Below are 24184 nucleotides of genomic sequence, written 5' to 3'. Positions count from 1 at the left end.
GATTCTTTACCAACTGAGCTATGAGGGAAGCCTGTTTATTCATTTACTCAACCAATGTTTATTTAAAGTCAGTTTTTGGTGAGCACTTAGTGTGTGCTGGGCATTGCTCTCAGTAGTCAGGATACATCAGTAAATGGAATAAAGATTCTTTCCTTCAAGAAACACATATGCCAGCAGGAAGAGATGAAGAAAAACACATTAAACTACTCAATTATATAGCACGTTAGAAGGTGGTGGGTATAGGGAAAGAGCAGAGAAAGGTTAAGGGAATACTGGAGATACGGTGCAAGTTCAGGTCAGTTCCGTTCAGTCGCTCAGTCGTGTCCGACTCTTTGCGACCCCATGAACCGCAGCACGCCAGGCCTCCCTGTCCATCACCAACTCCCGGAGTTTACCCAAACTCATGTCCATTGAGTCAGTGATGCCATCCAACCATCTCATCCTCTGTCGTCCCCTTCTCCTCCTGCCCTCAGCAAGAGACGATAGTAAACAGAGTGGTTAAGGTAGGCCTCAATGAGAAATAAAGACTTAAGGATGTCTAAGGGAGGAGAGTTCCAGACAGAGAGCATCAGGTGCAAAGGCCTTGAGGCAGGAACATGCCTGATGTGTTCGGAAGTAGTAATGAGGCCACCGGCTGGAGGGATGGAGGGAGAAGCAGTGAGAGAGGTCACAGGTCGGCAGGAAGGTCCGCTGTGGGGGCCTTGTAGGCTCTTGCACGATGTGTAAAGTGGAGATGCCCAGTCAGCAGCTGGATATAGGGTTGAGGATTTGGAGAGTGGTGGGGTAAAGTTCGGGCTTCTCAGGTGGCGCTAATAGTAAAGAGCCTGCCTGCCAGTGCAGGAGACATAAGAGATGTGGGTGCTATCCCTGGATCAGGAAGATCCCTTGGAGGAGCACATGGCAACCCACTCCAGTATTCTTTCCTGGAGAATCCCATGGACAGAGGAGCCTGGTGGGTTACAGTCCATAGGGTCCCAAAGAGTTGGACACGACTGAAACGACTTAGCATGCATGCATGCATGGGAAGAGATAAACTTGGGAGCCATTGGCACATAGATGAGACTGGATGAGATTGCCCTGGGGTTGAGTGCAGATGGAAAAGGAGATGGAGAAGAGGAAAGGACTGAGCTTGGGGGCACTCTGATGCCAAGAAAGAACCAACAAAGAGGCCTAGAAGCAAAGAAAGACCAGAAAGGAAGGGGAAGACCAGGAGAGTGTGGGCAGGGATCTGGGCCCACAGGGCATAGAAAGGAAGAGAATCCCATGGAAATTGCTCAGGAAGAGATGAGAGTTTGGGCTAGACTGATGGCTGAGGGACCCGGTGGAGGGGCCCTGTGGGAGAGATTATCATCCCAGTGTTACACTCAAAGAAACTAAGGCCCAGAGAGGTAAAGCTCAAGCATCTTGCCTAAGGTCAGATTGTTTGAAAGGAGTAGAGTCAGTAGCAATGAACTTAGCAGTGAACGATATTTACATCCTCAAAAATATGTGAACTCTGAATGTTTATTTATCAACAGCCCATGATGTTTCTACACTGGAAGACTAAAGGAGTTCAAGTGGAGAGGGAGATAAAAGCCTTACCTTCCAGTGGGCAAAAGAAAATAGCAATTACCAAATAGTGATAGATTATAATAATAATGAAAGCAAATTGCTTAAAAACATGAAAGCAGCTCGCAGAACAATGTTAGTATGTTTGAACAGCAATCCTGGGTGTTCATTGGAAGGATTGATGCTAAAGCTGAAACTGCAATACTTTGGCCACCTCATGCGACGAGTTGACTCACTGGAAAAGACTCTGATGCTGGGAAGGGTTAGGGGTGGGAGGAGAAGGGGACGACAGAGAATGAGATGGCTGGATGGCATCACCGACTGTGGACATGAGTTTGAGTGAACTCTGGGAGTTGGTGATGGACAGGGAGGCCTGGTGTGCTGTGATTCATGGGGTCGCTGAGAGTCGGACACGACTGAGCGACTGAACTGACTGACTGACCCCAGGAAAATGGAGCTAGGGGTGGGGAGTGATGAGGCAGGGTAACATTTTCCTTTTCACAGTTAGACTTTTAAAATTATATGCATGTTATAACTTTGAGAAAAATAAAAATGATAATTCTTTAAACTGGCAATTAGGAGGTAGGAGGTTCTATCCTTTGGTGTTGTCTCTAGGTGGATGGGCTTGTGGGTGAGGCCTGTTTTTTAGTAGTTTATATTTTATGAGCTTTCTGTAAAGAATGTCCAATATTTTGCAAGAAGGGAAAACAGGATTATTTTGTTGGTGGCCTTGGGGGAAAACAATTTTTGTAAAATACATGTTTGAATAGTTTCCCCCATCCATTTCCAAAAAAATTCTTAGGTGCAAAGACAAAACGGAGGGTGGGGATCTTGTCTGGACTCAGTGGTTCCCAAGGACACAAGACTTTCAGTGCTAGAACCAGGACATTCTTATGCAAAATGGGATGATGGGTCACCAGGGCTTTGTTTTACAAAGCTCTCTCCACATCACCTTGTTCCTTTGAGTTCACTCCCACTGAGGGAGGTAGGGGGGGTGGGAGGTGGCCTCCCCTGTTTTAACAGAGAGGGAACTAAAGCCGAAAGAGGCTCCCTATCCCTTCCCTGGGAGACTTAGAGAGCTAGTGGACTCTTCAACCTTGTGCATATACTGCTTTGATAAAGTAAATTAATTAAAAAAAAAAAAAAGAGTGGGCATCTAGAATGACAGAAAGTGGATCAGTGGTTGCCTGAGAGGGACGGGCTGCAGAGGGGCACAGAGGGACTCGGGTAATGGTGGAGTATTTGATCTCTTTATTGCGGGTAGCGGTTTTGCAGGCGTGTACAACTGTCCCTCATTGGATTGTGCTCTTTAAACGGGTGCAGTTTATTGTGCTTAAATTATACGTCAATGAGAGAGAGAGAAAATATGAGGAAATGAGGAAACTAGCACCCTTAGCCTCCTGGGAGAGCTCACACTTGGGACAATGCCCGCTCATTTGCACACTTAGCCTTTCAAGATCACATGCCTTCCAACCCCTAGGGCGCATGGAGCAGCTCTCTGACCAGCCCCCTTCCTGGAGCTTGAGCCCATTGCTGCCCCTGAATTCTTCTCTCTTTTCCCAGGACTCCAACCTGTCCCTGCACACAGACAACCCGGACCTCACGCCCTGCTTCCAGAACTCCCTGCTGGCCTGGGTCCCCTGCATCTACCTGTGGGCTGCCCTGCCCTGCTACCTGTTCTACTTGCGGCGCCACCACGAAGGATATATAGTCCTCTCTCACCTCTCCAGGCTCAAAACGGTCAGAGGCTCAGGGCTCTGCTGTGGGTGGGGCCAGAACCTGAATGAGTCCCTTCGCCCACCCTCAGTGACTGGGCTGGGCTCTCCAGCCTCACCCACCCTGTGCTCAGGGCCATGGCAGCCTGCCAGCTGGGTCTACAGCCCAAGGAGATAATCTCTGGGGAAGTTCAGTCAAGGTCTCCAACAATGCTCTCCCCACTCTGGAGAAGCTTCCAGCCAGTGCCCAGCATGGCCCTTGAGGGCAGGCCTGGGCAGATCTGTTGGTTTCAGGACCAAAGGCTCCTCCCCAGGGGGGGCTCTCTGTTTCTTTGAGGGTGGAGGCTCCAACCTATGCCCCGTTCACAGGCCTTGGGCGTCCTGCTGTGGTGTGTCTCCTGGGCTGACCTCTTCTACTCCTTCCATGGCCTGGTCCACGGCTGGGCCCCTGCCCCCGTCTTCTTTGTCACCCCCTTGGTGGTGGGGGTCACCATGGTTAGTGTGGGACCAGGGGATCTGGGTGGGGGAGGATCTCTAGTCGGTTGTGGGTTGCTGATGGGGGAACCATGGGCTCTGAGAAGACTGGACACCTTAGAAGTGGGTAACCCCAGAAACATCTAGCCATGGGGCGTGGGGAGGAATGGAGTCAAGTCCAGATGTGTGCTCTGGCCCAGCGCCTGCTGCTCTCCCTGCACAGCTGCTGGCCACCCTGCTGATCCAGTATGAGCGGCTGCAGGGGGTTCGGTCCTCGGGTGTTCTCATCATCTTCTGGTTCCTGTGTGTGGTCTGTGGCATCATCCCCTTCCGTTCCAAGATCCTTTCAGCTTTGACACAGGTAAGGGGAAAAGAGAAACCCGCCAGGTCCACCGCTGTCTGGGGATTGGCCCCAGAGCTCCAGGTCACTGTTGACTCCCAGGCTCCTCCTCTCTGCCCCTCCTTAGCTCCCAGGACCTCCTCTGCTGTTCAGTCCCTTTTGTGTCACTCCTTCCTTGTTGCATCTCTGCTGAGAAGCAGACTGGTGAGCAGGGTGAGAGTCAGTGTAACCAAGGAGATGCAGCAAGATGAACCCTTTGTTGGCTGCTTGTGGAATGTAGCCACTGCCACTGTCACCGCCACCATCAAATGCAGTGTTTGTGCAGTGAGAGCGTGTGTGCAACTGGGAACAATTCTGGCTTCCCTGGAATCCCATTGTCCTGTTCTCCCTCTTTTTCCCGCTTCCTCAGTTCCCGGTCTTCCTCTTGATTACCGTGGTGGTCGGGGGGAGGTGATGTGGTGGTCGGAGCACTGGGGATCAATCTAGTGTCTCCCTATTCCTCTGTCTCAAGAGAAGTCAGTCAAGTGTATTCATAAGAGCACAGGCTGGGAACAATCCAATTACTTTGTGATCTTGGGCAAGTTCCTGAGCCATTTGAAGCCTCATTTCTTCAATTACACAAGGTGATGTAGGTGAGCAGGGCAAGTCTTCACCAAATAGCAGACCCTCTATGATCTTTCCCCTCTCTCAGAGCCCTCTGGGTGGGGGACCCAGATGCCCCCAGGGGCTGACTCCTACACAGAGTGGTGTGGTGCCCCCAAGGAGTCCTTTGGACTGCAGGCCCAGGCATCCCCAAGCTATGATGTTGCTCCCCTTTCTCCCCCAGGGCAGGATCTCAGACCCTTTCCGCTTCACGACCTTCTACATCTACTTTGCTCTGGTGCTGTCTGCCCTCATCCTCTCCTGCTTCAGAGAGAAGCCACCGTTTTTCTCCCCCAAGAATATCGACCCTGTAAGTTTTAATGGAGGTGGGTGGTAAAGGTGGTTCCACAGCCCATTGCTCAGCCCAGTCCTTCCAATTCATTTGATCTTGTCACCTCTAGAGTGTGCAAACTGGGGCTTGGAGCAGGAAGGAGTGAGGCACTCTCCTCCCTCTGCTCTGCCTTGAGAGGGTGGTATGCACTCCTGATTTCCCCTGTCTCACTCTTTTGCCTTCTAGAATCCCTGCCCAGAGGCTGGAGCTGGCTTCCTCTCGCGCCTATCTTTCTGGTGGTTTACAAAGTAAGTTTACTCTTCTCTAAGCCTGGGAATCTGGGGGTGGGGATGGATAGTTGGGGGGTTAGAAAGAGGAATGGGAGCAAGCCAAGAATTCAGGAGCTTGAGGAACTGTGAACCCCAGTGAGCATGGGGCAGGCAAGGGTGGGGAAACCTGTCTGTTTGGGCTACTGGGGCTGAGTACAGAAGCTTACTCCTTGGAAGGAAAGTTATGACCAACCTAGATAGCATATTAAAAAGCAGAGACATTACTTTGCCTACCAGGGTCCGTCTAGTCAAGGCTATGGTTTTTCCCGTGGTCATGTATGGATGTGAGAGTTGGACTGTGAAGAAAGCTGATCGCCGAAGAATCGATGCTTTTGAACTGTGGTGCTAGAGAAGACTCTTGAGAGTCCCTTGGACTGCAAGGAGATCCAACCAGTCCATTCTAGAGGAGATCAATCCTGGGTGTTCATTGGAAGGACTGATGCTAAAACTGAAACTCCAATACTTTGGCCACCTCATGCGACGAGTTGACTCACTGGAAAAGACTCTGATGCTGGGAGGGATTGAGGGCAGGAGGAGACGGGGACGACAGAGAATGAGATGGCTGGATGGCATCACCGACTGGATGGACATGAGTTTGAGTGAACTCCAGGAGTTGGTGATGGACAGGGAAGCCTGGCGTGCTGTGATTCATGGGGTCGCAAAGAGTCAGACACGACTGAGCGACTGAACTGAACTGAACTGACAGAAGCCAGGCCTGGTCCAGTTCTGATCCCAGGGCACAGGCCAGCCCAGTGTCTGGCAGGCCATGGGGACAGGCCCATGGTTCTAGAGGGAGAATTAGTTCCCAGCTCTTTGGTCAGGGATAAGCTTGCAGCTGTCATTTCCTTGGGCATCTCTCAGAGTAGCTAAAGCAGGAGAATTATGTCTGTGACCTCGGTGACAGCTCATTAACCGTATAGCACTGAGGAAGCTCCTGGGCTCGGGCTTCATCCAGTGGGTCTTGTCATCGCTCAGGGCCCCAGTCAGCATCAATTTCATCACCAGGGCCCAGGAGTCAATGGGGCATCTGAGAAGGAGGGAGAAAGGGCTGTAACTTGGAGTGGGAGTCAGTGACCCCCATCTTGCTCACTGTAGGAATAAAAGAGACACTCTTCTTGGCTACTGTCCCCCCAGGGACATCCTCCTGTCTGGAGACCCTTGTCCCCAGGCTCCTAAACTCTGACCCAGTGTGGTGCTGCCTGCCCACTCCAGGTTGGCCATCCTCGGCTATAGGCGGCCCCTGGAAGAGCGAGACCTCTGGTCCCTAAACAAGGAGGACCGCTCCCAGATGGTGATGCAGAGGCTGCTGGAGGAGTGGAAGAAGCAACAAGATCAGGCAGCGCGGTGAGGCCCCCCTTTCCCCAGTCCCTGCACCCCTCCACCCCAGCCCCTCACACAGCCCAGGTCTCCTGCAGGTGAGGTTGGTAGATCACATGGCTGGGGCTGGAGAGAAAAACAGGTGCAAGTGGTCCTGGGGTGTACAGTTTAGGCCTGCGTGGGGCCAGGTGGAGAATGGCTGACACTTTCACAACACTTACTTTGTCCAAGGGGCTTCCCTGGTGGCTTAAACAGTAAAGAATCTGCCTGCGGTGTGGGAGACCTGGGTTCAATCCCTGGGTTGGGAAGATCCCCTGGAGAAGGGAATGACTACCCACTCCAGTATTCTTGCCTGGAGAATTCCATGGACAGAGGAGTCTGGCTAGCTACAGTCCATGGGATCACAAAGAATTGGACACAACAGAGCGACGAACACTCTGTCTGAGGGATAGTTCTAAGATTAGCCCAGTCAGTCTCTGACAGCCCTACTGCACAGACTCTAATCTCTTTGTGTGACAAATGACATCCCTGAGGCACTGAGGTTTGATGATACACCCAAGGTCCCCTAGTTGGTGGTGGCACGGGCAGAATCCACACCCAGCTGTCTGGGCCTCTGCAGTCACCACTGAACTGCCCTGACTTGAAGGGTGGATTCCAGAGACTTCCCTCAGGAGGGGAAAGGACCAGGGGAAGAAGGTTAAGGCCAGCATCCCCGCTTAATCCTGCCTTCTATGTGGAGCCAACAGCTGGAGATTACCCATCTGATTGAGGACCTTCCACTGACCCAGGAGTCTGTCTCTGGCTGACTACTCAGACAAAAAATCTGAGACTCTGAGGCCTCCTTCTTCACCCATATCCCCCCAACCCGGACCAAACCCTTTTGCCTTCCACCCACAGTCTGGGTCCCAGAAGTCCCATGCTGGTTCTGTCTGAGCCCCTGATGGCCAGCTGGCTGTGGAGGAGCCAGGGATTTGAACTTGGTCATCCGTGTCTTGGGTTCATGGCTTGGAGCCTCTGAGACCTAACGGACTCCAGTCTGCCTGCTGCACCCCATCTCTGCCCCTTCATGCCACCTCCACTCCCTCCCTGCTCAGCCCCCCAGTGACTAGGCCACTAGCCAGCCCTGCCAAGTCTCCTTTCTCATAGCATTCTCCTTGGAGCCAGCCCTCGAGAGGCAGATGCTGGAAATTGCTGGGTGTATAGTTCTTGGGGAGCAGTTAAGACACCCTTCATATATCCTCTAGAACCTGAAGACAGAGTCACTTGGGGATTCTCAGCTGGAAAGTTGCATTGTCTGTCCCAATTCTGAGAGCCAAGGAAGCGGCTCCCCCTCCAACCTGCTCTTCAACAGCCCCGGTGGCCTTTGGCTTCACGGGGCCTTTGTACCCATTCCTACTCACTGTTCCTTCCTCCTTGGACCAGACACCAGGCTACAGAGGCTGCTGGGAAGAAACTGTCCAGCGAGGGTGAGGTGCTGCTTGAGGGCCGACCCCGGGCCCGGGAGCCCTCCTTCCTGCGGGCCCTGATGGCCACCTTCAGCTACAGCTTCCTCCTCAGCATGGGCTTCAAGCTGATCCAGGATCTGCTGTCTTTTATCAACCCACAGCTGCTCAGGTCTGTCCACACTGCCACCCACATGGCCCTTCCCGGGACAAGGGGCCGGCCAGGGGGGACGACGAGTGGGGAAAGAGCCCCAGTCCAGGAACTGGTGGGGCTATCCCCATTTTCTCTGTGACCCTTGGCAAGTGGCAGAGCCTCTGTACCTCCTTTCCCCATTCTGCATTCAACTTACCTGGCCCAAGTAAAACTGCCAGGTACCCCGATGTACACATTAACAAACATTCTCTCTAAATCCTCCCAACAATCCTACAGGGGATTTCCCATTTTACAAATGAGGAAGCAGAAAAAAAATAACAACATGAGGAAATAAGAACTCAAGAGAAATGAAGTGATCTGACCAAGAGCGCACAGCTGGTGAAGACGGATTTGAGTTCAGAGCTCTGAACTCCAGCTAGGGTGCTCTTTTCATTTCTCCCCTGAGTCGCTTGGGCTGGAAGGAGCTCTCAAATGAGGGAATGGGAAGGAGCCCTCACTCCGTTGCCCCTCCATTCATGAATTTGTGCATTTGTTCATTCAATGAACATTTTTTGAGCCTCCAGGGTCTCAGAATAGTGCCAGATCCTAGGTATACAAAGATAAATAAGATCTGGTCTTAAAGTCTTGTGAGAGAAACCGGTGTGTAAATCTGTTAGAGCACAGTGTGGGCAGAGGTGTACTCAGGTGTCTGCAAAACCCCTCAGAGGGGCAGGAAGCCAGCCTGGGAAGGGGCAGGGTACTCTTGCCAGCCAGGGAGGTTATCTAGCTTGGAAGGACAGGCAACTAACTTACTAGGTGAAGAAGGAGGTGAAGGTGCAGAGTCACAAAAGCCTGAAACAGCGTGACTCAGGAGCTCCAAGTACTTATGACTGCTTGAGGGAGGGTGACTGGAGGGAGGGGTAGAACAAAGGGAGAGAGGGAAAGCTAAGAAAATCCTTGAAAGGTTTGAAGCCAGGGAGGGGCATCTGGCAAGGATCCCCTGCTGGTAGTGTGGGTGGTGTAAGGCAGTGTAGCCAGATGGAAGCGGGCCAGCTAGGTCTAAGGAAAGTCCAGCTCAGGAATGAGCTGGATTCAGGAGCCACTCTGGAAATGGGTGCTTGTGTCAGGGAAAGGGAGGGGACAAAGATGGCCTGGGTTCTTGGATAGCTAGGGAATGATGGATTTTTTTTGCTGAGATAGTGAACTCAGCAGGAAGACAGACCTAGGCACTGGGCACAGTGGTGAGCTGCATCTTCGCCATGTCAGGCCTGAGGAGCTGGTGGCCCACAAGGGGAGATTCCCAGCTAGAGGGAGGTCAGAGAGTTTTCAGAGTCATCATGGAAGCCCAGGGCTCCATCTCTTTGGCTGACCCCTCCCAGAGAGGGAGGGGTGCCAGACAGAGTCCTAGGGCATTCTAACAGGTATGGGGGAGGAGAAGACTCTGGAGGGGCCAGAGTTGGGAAAAGAATCCAGATTGTGGACCAGGGAACAGAGAACACATCCAGGGGGAGCCATGGCCTCCAGTGAAGCAAATTGACCAGGAAAATAGAGCCTGAGGAGGGCCACATGGAGTTTGTTGGCAACTTTGACAAAAACAGAGGCTGAGACAAAGGGGAAGGGCCTGAGAGAAGGGTGTCTGCTGGTGGAGATAGGGCCAGTGGAGGTCTAGAAACTTCCTATAAAAGTTTTTAGTTTCCTAGGGTAACAGTCCCACAAACTGGGTGGCTGAAAACAGAAATGTATTCTTTGATGATTCTGGAAGCATGGTCTGAAATCAAAGTGTTAGTGAGTTGGTTCCTTCTAGAGGCTCTGAGTGAGATCTGTTCAGCTTCTGGTGGTGCTGGCAGACTAGACTTCCTTGGCTTGAGACTCATTGCTCCGATCTCTGCCTCCATCTTTGCATGGCATCTTCCTGTATGTGTGTGTGTGTGTGTGTCTGTCTGCATGCAAATCTGTGTCTCTGTGCAAATCTCCCTCTCTTTTCTCTTACAAAGATACAAGTCACGGGATTCGGGGCCACCCTATTCCAGTACGACCTTATCTTAATTTGACTACATCTGTAAAGACTCTATTTCCAAATAAGGTCACATTCATAGGTACCAGGGGTTAAGACTTGAGCATGTCTTTTGGGGAGTCACACCCAACCCACAGCAGAAGAGGCCTGGCCATGGCTGTGGAGGAAGCTCCATGGGGCCAAGGTGGGGTTTGTCCTAACATGGAAGAGACTTGATCATGTTAGTCAGCCAAGGCACAGAGCTGCCAGTGGAGAGGAGGTTCCTGAAGATGAGGCGAAACGGGGCCATTGATGAAGCATGCTCCTGAAGAGGTGGGTGGGATCTGGGGCTTAGGGGGCAAAATCCAGTGTGGAAAGTCAGAAGGACGCCTCCTGTCCTGAGGCATGCAGGGAAGTTTGTAGTTGGCAGGGAGTTCTCAGTGGGAACAAGAAAGTGGGCCACTGCTGAGAGAGGTGGGCAGTGAGGACAGATCAGAAGGTAAGAGGCGAAGAGGACTGTGGGAGAAGAATTAAATTAGGGTCCTGGAGAAGGTCACTGGGCAGCACTGGGGGCTGCTGATATTGAAGAGGATGGATTTCAGTGGCGAGAGTCTGTGTAGTCATGCACTGGACTTCAGAGCCCTCAGCAGTCCAAGAAAAGGTGCAGGAAAGTCTAACCAGCTGACATGTGTCATTGCTTCCTGCCACATGGTTCAAGGAGGCAAAACAAGCAGGCCAGTGAGGTTGGTGGCCAGAGAGCAATAAAGAGGTGGGTGGAGGGAGGCCATGGTAGATGGGAAAGGAGGTGGAGGCAGAAAGGAATAAGGAGACAGAGTCTTGCGCCAGCTCTGGGCTGATTGCCGTGGTCTGGGTTGGGGTTGTAGAGGACCAGCAGCCTCCAAATGAGAGGCTTGAGAGAGTGGAGGCTGAGGGGCAAGAAGAGAGCAGCAGTAGGGGGAAAAGCCTAGGGGAGATTCTCCACCCTTATTGTTCTCTCCTCCATTTGCAGCATCCTGATCAGATTTATTTCAAACCCCACGGCCCCCACCTGGTGGGGCTTCCTGGTGGCCGGGCTGATGTTCGTGTGCGCCGTGATGCAGACCCTGATCTTACACCAATATTACCACTGCATCTTTGTGATGGGGTTGAGGTTTCGCACGGGGATCATAGGTGTCATCTATAGAAAGGTCAGCTGGAGCAGGGCATGAGGGGCTGGGGAGGCCAGCCCTGGGGAACCTTGAAGAGACTCGCATGACCAGTCCATCAGCCAAGTGTCCACCTGCAGGCTCTGGTCATCACCAATTCAGTCAAACGTGAGTCCACTGTAGGAGAAATTGTCAACCTCATGTCAGTGGATGCCCAGCGCTTCATGGATGTTGTCCCCTTCATCAACCTGCTGTGGTCAGCACCCCTGCAGATCATCCTGGCAGTATACTTCCTCTGGCAGGTGACTCTTGAACCCTGATCTCTGCCTCCTTCCTCGGACTTCTCTTTCCTTCAGATGGGACAAGAGAGAGTTATTCTGGGTCAGCAGAGGGGTGGGGGACAAAACTGTGAGGATGCTGGTGTCTGCAATCAAGTCTTTCCAGCCTGTGTGATTGCCCTCTCACAGAACCTAGGGGAGGGAACAGGGACTTGGAAACAAGATGGGAGTGACTCTGGTTGTCATTGCCTGTCTATCTGTATTTGCATCTCTGTGTGTCTGGACGCCCTTCAATGGCTGCCTGTTTGTCCCTATCTGTTGTCATTATCTGATGGCTGGCTGTTTCTGCAAATGTTTTTGCAATTTTGGCTTCATCTGTATGTCTGCTTTTCACTGTTCATCTGTTTGGCTGACCACTAACTTTGCTTCGGGCCCATCCCCGCATTTCTCAGTAGGCCTCTGTCTGTTGGGTTCTGTCTATATACTCTGTATATCTGTCTGTCTGTCTAATCTATCCATCGTGCGTCCTCAGAACCTGGGTCCCTCCGTCCTGGCTGGAGTTGCTCTCATGATCTTGCTAATCCCGCTCAACGGAGCTGTGGCTGTGAAGATGCGTGCATTACAGGTGGGTGCTAGCAGACCGAGCTGCTCCTGCCTGGAGCCCTGGCCAGGTGCCTGGTGGCGCGCCGTCACTAACCTGGGCCTTATCCATTACCTTGCTCACTGAGTACCGATGGCTCTAAGCCACTTTCACAAACCTTAGCTTACTTTAGCCTCACAACCCTGAGAGGGTTTTAGAAACATTCTCATTTTGCAACTGAGGAACCAAGGCCCAGGGAGATTACAGCAATGCAGAATCAGACAGAACTTGCCTCTTCTGGTCTAACAAGAGTTTGTCCACCACATTGCACTTAGTGAAAATAGCCAGTCATTCAGTCTTTTATTTGCAAATATTTATTGAAGTCTTTCCTAGCTTCCCATTGTACATAGAGTAAATGAAAATTTCTACTACCACACACTAGGCCCCTGCTCACCTTTCAAGCCCTCACCTCCTGGAATATGGCTAAATTTCAGCCAGTCTGGCCTTTCTTTTCTCCAAATCACCAAGCTCTGCATACTTCTGGGCTACCATACATACTGTTCCCTGAAATGTGCTTCAGCCTTCCTTGCTTGCCCAGTTCCTTTCCTTCCTTCACTCCTAGCATAAACTTTGATTTCCCAGTTCCCACCTAAATTATTCTCTCCCAGAATCCTGTTAGTCCCATTGGAGAATGCATAATGATTTAGTGTAAGCATTTATTCAGGTGATTGTTTGCTTCCTAGCTACTTCTCCTATCAGACTGTCAGCTTTATGATGGCTAGGGCCTTCAATTGTTTATAATTATCTGCCCTACATCTAGCACGTGGCCTGGCACATAGTTCAGTTCAGTTCAGTTCAGTCGCTCAGTCGTGTCCGACTCTCCGTGACCCCATGAATCACAGCACGCCAGGCCTCCCTGTCCATCACCAACTCCCGGAGTACACTCAAACTCATGTCCACAGAGTCGGTGATGCCATCCAGCCATCTCATTCTCCGTCGTCCCCTTCTCCTCCCGCCCGCTAGGCACCCAATAAGGGCTGAATGAATAAATTAGTGTAACCTGCTACACCTTGGGTTGGGGACTGGGGAACAAAGAGAAATAAAGGATCTATTCCCTCAGGCTCACATGGATTTGAGGCAGCATACATGTTCAGGGTGCCCTATGAGAACGTGCCTTAGAAACCCAGGGAAGGGGCCTGGGGTAGTCAGTGATGGGAAGGGAGCTTGGCTTGGTGGCAGGGAGGAGGGTGGAGAAGTGGTGAGCAACCTAATTGGCGTGTGTGTGAGTGCAGAGAAGATGTTTGCCCCTATTGATAGAGGTCTGGGGAGGGGCTCCGGTATGCACTTGCCACACTTTCCATAGGTAGAGCAAATGAAGTTCAAGGATTCACGCATCAAGTTGATGAGCGAGATCCTGGGCGGCATCAAAGTGCTGAAGCTATATGCCTGGGAGCCCAGCTTCTTGAAGCAGGTGGAGGGCATCCGGCAGGATGAGCTCCGGCTGATGCGCCAGGTTGCCTACCTCCACGCCATATCCACCTTCATCTGGATCTGCACCCCCTTCCTGGTGAGGCGCCCATACCTAGGCTGGTGTCCCATCTCCTGCTTGGCCAGCCAAGGCCTCTGAACCCTGCAGACTCCACCCTGACACCCATCCCCACCACTGCCCAGGTGACCCTGACCACGCTCGGAGTATACGTATCCGTGGACAAGAACAATGTGCTGGATGCTGAAAAGGCCTTTGTGTCCGTGTCCCTTTTCAACATCTTAAAAATTCCCCTCAACATGCTGCCCCAGTTAATCAGCAACCTGGCCCAGGTAAGCCTGGGTAGGGCTGGGGTTCTAGTGGAGTTTGGGCAGGTTGTTGGGGCTATTTAGGGTCAGGGGATAATCAGGGAGAGTTATTGGATTCAGGGGAGGGCCATTTGGCATTATGAAGAATTGTTCCAAGATGAATGAGGTCAGCGGACTCATGGGCCATTTGGAGTCAGAGTTAGGTAGGGTTTCTGAAAACCCAAGTTCTGGAGACAGCCTCCTCTTACCAACATGGACCCTCACTTTGGCAGTGGGAGCCAGCCAAGACTCAGGCATGAGAAGGGACCCAGCACCAGCATCTGGGTCCTCGGGGGGCCCAGCCTCACCCAGGAAGTTAGGGGCCAGCAAGGGTAAGAGGAGATGGGTGTAAGAAAGGCATAGCTTCCAGGGCTGACTCACTCCCTTCTGCATGCAGACCAGTGTGTCTTTGAAACGGATCCAGCATTTCCTGAGCCAAGATGAACTTGACCCTCAGTGTGTGGAAAGAAAGACCATCACCCCAGGTCCAGACAGCCTCTACCTGGGCTTCCCTTAACCCAGTCACTTCTCCAGAAAATTCTGTTTTAAGCTTTCAACTTTTCTCTTGTGACCTCCTTTTCGTCATCCTCTTTCCCACCTGCCCTCACTCTGCGCCTGCGCCCTTCCTCTTCTGGTTCTTTACTCGCCGCTGTTACCCCTCCCCAGGCGCCCCCGCCATTGCCTTCCTTCTCTAGGGCGCTGCTTACTCCTCCCTGGGACTTCCTGCCACCTCCCCGTCACCACCCCCAGGCTTCCCTGTGCTCCCCATTGGCTCCTTTCCCTAGGCCTCTTCCACCCAGGGATCCCCTCCCCTTGCCCTGGGCCCCCTGACCCTGTGCACCTCTTTCTTCCCAGGCTACGCTGTCATCATGCACAATGGCACCTTTACCTGGGCCCAGGACCTGCCACCCGCCCTGCACAGGTACCAGCTTCTCCTTCCCTTCGCAGCTGCCTAAAGTGGACCGCAATTCAGATCATAGCAGAACCCACCCCACTCCCACTCGTCAGTGTTTGACCTGGGAAGCAGGAAGAGCCTCAACTTGCCAGGGTGCTGTCTGAAAAGGCGGAGAGCTTGGGTCTTCAGGTGGAGGTGGGGGACAAAACCTCGATTCCTCCTCTGACTGGGCTACTTGTCTCCTTACCCCCAGCCTAGATATCCAGGTGCCAAAAGGGGCACTAGTGGCTGTGGTGGGGCCTGTGGGTTGCGGGAAGTCCTCCCTGTTGTCTGCCCTGCTGGGAGAGATGGAGAAGCTGGAAGGCAAGGTGTATATGAAGGTGAGAGGGGTGGGGATTACTGGGAAGGGAAGCTTGGCCAGGCCCTGGGCAAACCCCGAGGTAAACTTCTCCTTTGGCCAGGGTTCCGTGGCCTACGTGCCCCAGCAAGCATGGATCCAGAACTGCACTCTTCAGGAAAACGTGCTATTTGGTCGAGCCCTGGACCCCAAGAGGTATCAGAAGGCTCTGGAGGCCTGTGCCCTGCTAGCTGACCTGGAGGTTCTGCCTGGTGGGGACCAGACGGAGATTGGAGAGAAGGTACAATCTCTTCTGTCACTCTCTGGGGGAGTTAGCACATACAGCTGCCAACCTCAGTCCAGCTCAGATCCAAATATGAATATTCATTCACACATTCATCTATTAACGATATCATGCCTAGCTCTGTGCAAGGCCCTGGTAAAGCAGATCTATTACTGGGGGAAGCTGACTTGTAAACAGGTAGGGGCTGTAGAATGTCCTGGAGGCCAGGCTAAAGGCCTGTTCAAGGTACTGGGAAGGAGTAAAGGAGGTAGTCTGCATAAGGAAAAGCATCACTTTTGAGCTGAATCTTAACAGCCAATGATAAGAAGCTCTTATCATTCATCAGATTTTATGACATGCCTACTATATGCCAGGCAATATTATATATTAGTAAACGTGTGTGTGTGCTAAGTCACTTTAGTCGTGTACAGCTCCTTGTGACCTCATGGACTGATTCCTCCAGGCTCCTCTGTCCATGAGATTCTCTAGGTAAGAATGCTGAAGTGGGTTGCCATGCCCTCCTCCAGGGGATCTTCCTGACCCAGGGATCAAACCCACGTCTCTTATGTCTCCTGCATGGCCAGGTGGGTTCTTTACCACTGGCACCACATGGGCAGCCGATACATTAGTAAATACAACAGACTAAAGTCTCTGCCTTCATATAGCTTACATTCTAGTGAGGAAAGAGATGTTAGCAAGATAAATCAGTAAAATATATAATATTAGGAGAATGCTAAGAGGAAAGGATGTACAGGGATTCCCTTGTGGCTCAAGGTTGTATTATCGGTATGCTTTGTGAAAACCTCACTGAGAATTGGAAACTTGAACAAAGTGAAGGAGTGGTCTGTATCTGGGAACATGAAGCCCTGTCTGGGACTCTGAGGCAGGAGTGTGATTGGGGCATTTAAGGACCAGCGAGAACAGTGTGGCTGGAATGGAATGAGCAGGGATGAGGAGGAGGAAATGAAGTCAGTGAGGTGTCCAGGCAGCAGACACAGGGCCTTAAGTCTACTGTAAGGACTATGGCTTTTACCAAGGGTGATGGAAAACCTTTAAGGGTTCGGTTCAGTTCATTTCAGTTCTGTCACTCAGTCGTGTCCAACTGTTTGCGACCCCCATGACAGCATGCCAGGCTTCCCTGTCCATCACCAACTCCTGGAGCTTGTTCAAATGCATGTCCATTGAGTCAGTGATGCCATCCAACCATCTCATCCCCTGTTGTCCCATTCTCCTCCTGCCTTCAATCTTTCCCAGCATCAGGGTCTTTTCCAGTGAGTCAGTTCTTTGCATCAGGTGGCCAAAGTATTGGAGCTTCAGCTTCAACATCAGTCCTTCCAATGAATATTCAGGACTGATTTCCTTTAGGATTGACTGGTTTGATCTCCTTGTGGTCCAAGGGACTCTCAAGAGTCTTCTCCAACACCACAGTTCAAAAGCATCAATCCTTCGGAGCTGTTTTCTTTATAATCCAGTTCTCACATCCATACATGACTACTGAAAAAACTGTAGCTTTGACTAGATGGACCTTTGTTGGCAAAGTAACATCTCTGCTTTTTAATATGATACCTAGGTTGGTCATAGCTTTTCTTTCAAGGAGCAAGCATCTTTTGATTTCATAGCTGCAGTTACCATCTGCAGTAATTTTGGAGCCCAAGAAAATAAAGTCTGTCACTGTTTCCATTGTTTCCCCATCTATTTGCCATGAAGTGGTGGGACAGGATGCCATGATCTTAGTTTTTTGAATGTTGATTTTTTAAGCCAGCTTTTTCCTCTCCTCTTTCACTTTCATCAAGAGGCTCTTCAGTTCTTCTTCTCTTTCTGCCATAAGGGTGGTGTCATCTGCATATCTGAGGTTATTGATATTTCTCCTGGCAATCTTGATTCCAGCTTGTGCTTCATCCAGCCCAGCATTTCACACAATGTACTCTGCATATAAGTTAAATAAACAGGGTGACAATATACAGCCTTGACGTACTCCTTTCCCAATTTGGAACCAGTCTGTTGTTCCATGTCCAGTTCTAACTGTTGCTTCTTTGAGGGTTAGTGTTAGGGTTAAGGATGGAGGGCATTCGATGCAATTTGGTGTGACTGGAGGATAGCAGGGTGCAAAAGATGCAGGGTAAGATAGAACTTTGATGACTTTAGTTAAGGTTTTGATCTTTACCCTAAAAACCATGGGATATCAGTGAAAGCTTTTTTGTTGTTGTTGATTTATTAATTTTTGGCTGCTGCAAAATATACATAGCATAAATCTGTTTTTTGGCTGTGCTGGGTCTTGGTTGTGGTGGACTGTTTCTTTAGTTGCAGTGCATGGGCTCTAGAGTGTGGTGGCAGTAGTTGTGGCATAAGGGTTTGGTTGCCCCATGGTATGTGGGCTCTTAGTTTCCCGACCAAGCAAGGGTTGAACGCCTGTCCCCTGCATTGGAAGGCAGATTCTTAACCACTGGTCTATGGAGGAAGTCCCCATAACGTAAATCTTTAACTTAAAAGTCTTTAGAAGTATGTAGATCAGCAGTGTTAAGTTCATTCACACTCTTGTGCAGCCAGTCTAGGGAACTCTTTTTATCTTACGAAACTGAAACTCTGCACCCGTTAAACAACAGCTTTTACTTATCCATTCACCCCTCAGTGGACACTTGGGTTGCTTCCACCTTTCATATATTGTGACTAATACTACTATAAACATGGGTGGGCAAAGGTCTTTTTAAGACCCTAGATACCCTAAAGTGGAATTTTTAAGACCCTAGATACCCTAAAGTGGAATTTCAAATTCCACTTCTTCTTTCAAAAAAAAGAATAATTTTTATTCTTTGAGGAGCTGCCATACTGTTTTCCATGATGGCTGCACCAGGTTATATTCCCACCAGCACTGCACAAAAGGTACAACTTGCACACATCCTGGACAACACTTGTTCTCTTCTGGGGTGGTTGTTGGTTTTTTTGGTTTTGTTTTTTGATAATAACCATTCTAATGGATGTGAGGTGATATTTCGCTGACATTTCATTTTGCATTTCCCAGTCATTAATAATGTTGAGCACCTTTACATGTGTTTGTTGGCAGTTTGTATATCTTCCTTGGAGAAATGTCTATTAAAGTCCTTTGTCCACATTTTAATCAAGTTGTTTAGTTTTATGTTGTTGAACTGTTGGAGTTCTTTATATATACTCGATAGTAACCCCCTATCAGATATATGAGTTGCAAATACTGTCTTCTATTCTGAAGGCTGCCTGTTCACTTTGCTGATTGTGTCCTTTGACGCGCAGAAGGTTTCAGTTTTAATGTGATCCATTTTTTCTATTTTTACTTTTGTTGCCTGTGCTTTTGATGTTATATTCATAAAGTAATTGCCAAGTCCAATGTCATGAAACTTTTTTCCTGTGTTTTCTTCTAAGAGTTTTAGAGTTTCACCTCTTTTTTTATATACTAAAGATTTCAATGTATATTCCTTCAAAACAAAGACATTCTCTTACAGATCTATGGTTAAGTTATCAAAATCAAGAAATTTGTCATTAATACAGTGTTATTATCTAAAAATCACCGTCTGACCTTTGAAATGTCATTGTTTATCCCAGTAATGTCTCTTTTAGTTGTTTTCTTTCCTGGTCTAGAATTGAATCCAGGATCATGAGTTGCATTTAGTTGTCGTATCTCTTCATTCTCTGTCAGTCTGGATAATTTCTCAGTCTCTGTCTTTTATTTTATTCTTAAATATTTATATATTTATTTTTGGCTGTGTGGGGCCTTAGTTGCATCAGGCAGGATCTTTGTTGCAGCATAGAGCTCTTTCTTCGGGCTCTTGCTTACACCATGCAGGCTTCTCTCGAGTTGTGGCACGCAGGCCCCAGAGCATGTGGGCTCTGTAGTTTGTGGCACATAGGCTCTCGAGTTGAAGTGGCAGGCTCAGTAGTTACAGTGTGAGGGCTTAGTTGCTCCACAGCATGTGGGATCTTAGTTCCCCAGCCAGGGGTTGAACCCGCATCCTCTGCATTGGAAAGCAGATTCTTAACCAGTAGACCACCAGGGAAGTCCCAGTCAGTCTTTTAGAATATCAACACTTTTGAAGTACAGGCCAGGTTATTTGGCAAAAAGTTTCTCAATTTGAACACAATTAGTTTGTGGTTTTTTTTTGCAGGGGGTTGGGGGAACCAAAGAAGTAATGTTGTATCCTTGGTGAGTCATATCAGGAGGCACATGATGTCAGTTCACGTCTTACTGACTAATGTTAACTTTGATCTCTTGCTTGAGATGATATCGTCCATTGATGATTTCATTTTATAACCGTCATTGATTTTTGCCTGAGTCAGCGTTACTATGATGTGGGCCAAATGTTGATTTTGTAACTCCGTTCTATGATTATTAATTGGCATTTTACTCTAAGAAAGAGCTTTCCTCTCCTCCCTTTTTACTTATTCTTTAGTTTCTTTCTATCAGTGTGGGCTCATGTTTTCTTATGTGATTCGGTGGGTTATAATCCATTACCATCATTTTTTATTTTGATGTTCAACTTGTCAGTGAAGAGTTTTAAGCAGGGACATGAATCACATTTTGAAAAGCTGCCCTGGCTGCAGTGTGGAGGGGCCCAAAGGCACAGGAACCAGTGAGGAGGCTCTTGTGTTGGTCTGGGGAAGTGATTTGGGCCTGAGCCTGGCAGTGGGGATGAGAAACTTTTAAGTAGACGTCAGAGATTATAGAAACCCAGAGCAGACCTCCCCACCTACAATCTAACTCCTCCTTCCCATCTCTCCTGGGCCCACACTGACCTCACAAGCCTAATTTAGTGCCCAGAACATAGTAGCACTGAAGGAAGATTGGTTGGTTGAATGCAGGCGTGTTCACATGTCTCAGTCACTATAGCTGCCATGGCCACCCCTTGTTTCTCAGCAGCTGCAGCTCCCACCCACATTTGCTATCCCCAGGGGTCAGTTTCTCAGGGTACCCCTAAAGAGCTGAGCCTGTTCCAGAGGGAATGAGGAAAGCTGGTGGCAGGAAAGGTGTACCTCTGGGGTCTGCCCTCTGGGGTCTGCCTTGCTATGTGTCTGAGTTTCTGCATAACGGGTTTAAGAGTGATCTTACTTTCCCTCTGATATGTGAATGATCGCAGGGTTGATGAACTCTGGGGTGGATGCTGGGTTTCCATTCTTGCTCTTGCCCTTAATAGTTTGGGACTTTGGACGAAGTCATTAACATCTTGGGCTCTAGTTTCTTCATCTAGAAAGTGGGGCTAATGATACCTCCCTGGAAAGACTGACATGAGGACCAGAAGGGATAATTATTACAAAAGTCATCTGCAGACCATATAGGCGATGGGAGACTAAAAGGACTATTACCTCCTGGGGATTTCCAGCCCCCTAGGCAACCCACTCCAGTGTTCTTGCCTGGAGAATCCCAGGGACAGCGGAGCCTGGTCGGCTGCCGTCCATGGGGTCATACAGAGTCGGACACGACTGAAGCGACTTAGCAGCAGCAGCAGCAGCGTAAGACGATGGAAGGTAGGGAAACTAGCTGGGCAAGGAGCAAGTTGTCCTCACCTGCTCTGGGAGGACTCTGAGAGCCACCACCCCTTCATCCATGACCTTAGAGCCTCCCAGGGACAGGACCAAGCATACGAAATGTGAATTTAGAGGTCTGCCTTGCTGAATGACAATAGACAGGACCTTTGTCCCCCTTGTGATGGCCTGACCCTCTTCTACCCAATACACACTTGTCACCTCCCTTCTCCATCAGGGCATTAACCTGTCTGGGGGCCAGCGTCAGCGCGTCAGTGTGGCCCGAGCTGTTTATAGTGATGCCGACATTTTTTTGCTGGATGACCCACTGTCAGCCGTGGACTCCCATGTGGCCAAACATATCTTTGACCAAGTCATTGGGCCAGAAGGTGTGCTGGCAGGAAAGGTGAGGCTCCCAGATGCTAAGTGGGCTAAAATGAAGTCTACAGCCACAGGAGAGGACTGGTGGGAGGCCAAGGGGTTTGGTGAGACCTGGACATATGGAGTGCCTAAGGAACAGGCTGGGCAACCGGGGAAACCTGGGGCATGGGTAGGCAATGCCCCTCGGGCAGTGAGTTGACTTTGGAGAGCACAGGTTGAGTCCCTGATGTGCCTGCTCATGCTGCTGGCACTCAAGCACCTCACGCTTGCTCCGTGGCCCTGCACTGTGCCAAGGGCGTGTGCTGAGGGCAGTAGGAGTGATAGCCTGCTGCCTTCTCCCCAGACCCGGGTGCTAGTGACGCACGGCATCAGCTTCCTGCCCCAGACAGACTTTGTCATAGTGCTATCTGACGGGCATGTGTCGGAGATGGGAACCTACTCGGCCCTGCTGCAGCGGGATGGCTCCTTTGCCAACTTCCTCCGCAACTATGCACCTGATGAGGACAAGGAGCACCAGGAAGCCAACCACAGGCCAGGTATCTGCCATTCTTGGCTCTTCATATTCCCCTCACCTCCCTGCATCTCCCCTGTCCTGGGGCATCTGAGCGTCTCTGGACAGCCCCGGTGTTATGCAGGGAGGTTCTGGAGTACTTGGATCATCCGTGTGATGTCAGACATCAGCAAGAGGGAAAGTAAACTGGATGAAGTCGAGTCCCTCCTCCTCCTCCTCTTCCCATGTGTCAAAAGGGCCTGCGGGCCCAGGCCCCACTTGTACAGCAAGGCTGTTTTACAGATGGATTGTTTAGTAAATGTGCAAGTGCTTTTTGTTGTCGTTCAGCCGCTCAGGCGTGTCCAACTCTTTGTGACCTCATGGACTGCAGCCAGGCTTCCCTGTCCTTCACCATCTCCCAGAGCTTGCTCAAACTCATGTCCATTGAGTCAGTCATGCCATCTAGCCATCTCATCCTGTATCGTCCCCTTCTCCTCCTGCCTTCAATCTTTCCTGACATCATGGTCTTTTCGAATGAGTCGGCTCTTCGCATCAGGTGGCCAAAGGATTGGAGCTTCAGCTTCAACATCAGTCCTTCCAATGAATATTCAGGACTGATTTCCTTTAGGGTTGACTGGTTTGACCTCCTTGCAGTTCAAGGGACTCTCAAGAGTCTTCTCCAACACCACAGTTGAAAAGCATCAATTCTTTGGCGCTCAGCCTTCTTTATGGTCCAACTCTCACACCCATACATGACTACTGGAAAAACCATAGCTTTGACTATGGAAGTGCTTAGAAAAGTCATTTATTTATCAACAAATATTTATTTCTTGAGCAGCTGACTTTGTCCAGGCACTATTCCAGCAATAGTGAGTCAGCACTATTGATAGTCCTACTGAGACACAATGAACAGACAGAGAAATTCCCTTCTCACGGAGCATATTGAGACATTGAGACCCCCTTGTTGTTCAGTCCTGGCCCTTCAACCTCAGGCCCGGGGCTGGCTCTCAGACCTTCTCCTGGGCTTTCTTGTCTACTTCTGTACATGCAGTTAACATGTCTCGAGCATTTACTAAGGTTGTGCCTGTTGCAAGCTCTTGACACACATCCTTTCCTTTAATCCTCACAATGACACGATGAAGTAGGTACTATTATTATCCCCACTTTGCATGCCCACCTAAAGTCACGTGGTGAGGAAGTGGGATTTCAGCTCAGCCAGGCTGACTCCAGAGATCAAGCTCCTGACCCTTATATTTGAGTCCTCTTCTACATAGTCCCTGATGGGAAGCTTTTTTTCCTGTCTAACATAAGTCTTTCTTGCTGCCCTTTTTTTCTCAACACAAAATTGGTCATTTATTTTTATTGTTGTTCTTGCTGCCCTCTCAGTCCTTCTCATCTTCCCTGTTGCTTATCCATTCAGGCCTCTTCATTGGAGTGGGACTGGGGGATAGCAGAGCCTTGCAGGGTGAGCTTGCCAACCTCTCCTTTCTGCCTCCCCACTGCAGCCTTGGAGGACAAAGAGGATGAGGCGGTGTTGATGATTGAAGACACGCTCAGCACTCACACAGATCTGACAGATAATGAGCCCGTGACATACGAGGTCCAGAAACTGTTTATGAGGTGAGCGCCTGAGAACTGTCCACCCCTGGGAGACAGTGGCAGGGCCCCCACACCCTGCTGGGGAGTGGGGCAGGTGGGTGTTCTCCCTGACACTCCCCGGGGCTCCAGCAGGGGCTCTGTCTGTGGTTGTGCTGGAGGCCGCCTCTCTGGGCCTGACCCGTTGCCTCCACAGACAGCTGAGTGCCATGTCCTCGGAAGGAGAGGGCCAGGGTCGGTCTGTGCCCAGGAGGCGCCTAGGTGTGGCCGAAAAGGTAGTGCCGGCGACCGAGGCAAAGGCGAGCCATGCGCTGACCCAGGAGGAGAAGACGGAGATGGGCACCGTGAGTAGGGTGGACAAGGAAGGCCGGAGAGGCTGGCAGGCCCCTGGCGCTCCCGGGGCTCATGGGGGCCCTGCGTTTGACTGCTGTGGCTACACAGGTGAAGCTGAGCGTGTACTGGGATTACGCCAAGGCTGTGGGACTCTGGACCACTCTGGTCATCTGTCTGCTGTATGGGGGTCAAAGTGCAGCTGCCATCGGGGCCAACGTGTGGCTCAGTGCCTGGACCGATGAGGCTGCGGTGGACAACCAGCAGAACAGCACCTCCTACAGACTAGGTGTCTATGCCTCCTTGGGAATCCTGCAAGGTGAGCCTGCAGAGATACTTAGAAAG

General features: G+C 50.4%; 1 protein-coding gene across 1 annotated transcript in view; it reads left to right on the top strand.

Annotated features, from left to right (window-relative positions):
• Positions 1-24184, top strand: part of ABCC3 (ATP binding cassette subfamily C member 3) — a 49385-nt gene that overhangs the window by 10527 nt on the left and 14674 nt on the right. The window contains exons 2-22 of the mRNA XM_055407558.2: positions 3112-3288; positions 3633-3758; positions 3961-4098; positions 4904-5029; positions 5237-5298; positions 6532-6663; positions 8059-8250; positions 11214-11391; positions 11490-11651; positions 12160-12252; positions 13571-13774; positions 13879-14025; positions 14438-14525; positions 14896-14962; positions 15189-15315; positions 15397-15573; positions 21281-21448; positions 21767-21959; positions 23419-23533; positions 23706-23853; positions 23951-24158. Coding sequence (XP_055263533.2) covers positions 3112-3288; positions 3633-3758; positions 3961-4098; positions 4904-5029; positions 5237-5298; positions 6532-6663; positions 8059-8250; positions 11214-11391; positions 11490-11651; positions 12160-12252; positions 13571-13774; positions 13879-14025; positions 14438-14525; positions 14896-14962; positions 15189-15315; positions 15397-15573; positions 21281-21448; positions 21767-21959; positions 23419-23533; positions 23706-23853; positions 23951-24158 — 3028 coding nt within the window. The remainder of the gene's footprint in view (positions 1-3111; positions 3289-3632; positions 3759-3960; positions 4099-4903; positions 5030-5236; positions 5299-6531; positions 6664-8058; positions 8251-11213; positions 11392-11489; positions 11652-12159; positions 12253-13570; positions 13775-13878; positions 14026-14437; positions 14526-14895; positions 14963-15188; positions 15316-15396; positions 15574-21280; positions 21449-21766; positions 21960-23418; positions 23534-23705; positions 23854-23950; positions 24159-24184) is intronic.

This window comes from Moschus berezovskii, chromosome 20, assembly GCF_049115385.1.
Source record: "Moschus berezovskii isolate FMDL1 chromosome 20, NW_MosBer_1.0, whole genome shotgun sequence".
Taxonomy (NCBI): Eukaryota; Metazoa; Chordata; class Mammalia; order Artiodactyla; family Moschidae; genus Moschus; species Moschus berezovskii.
The sequence above is the reverse complement of the archived record's forward strand: the minus strand, read 5'-3'. Positions and strand labels throughout refer to the sequence as shown.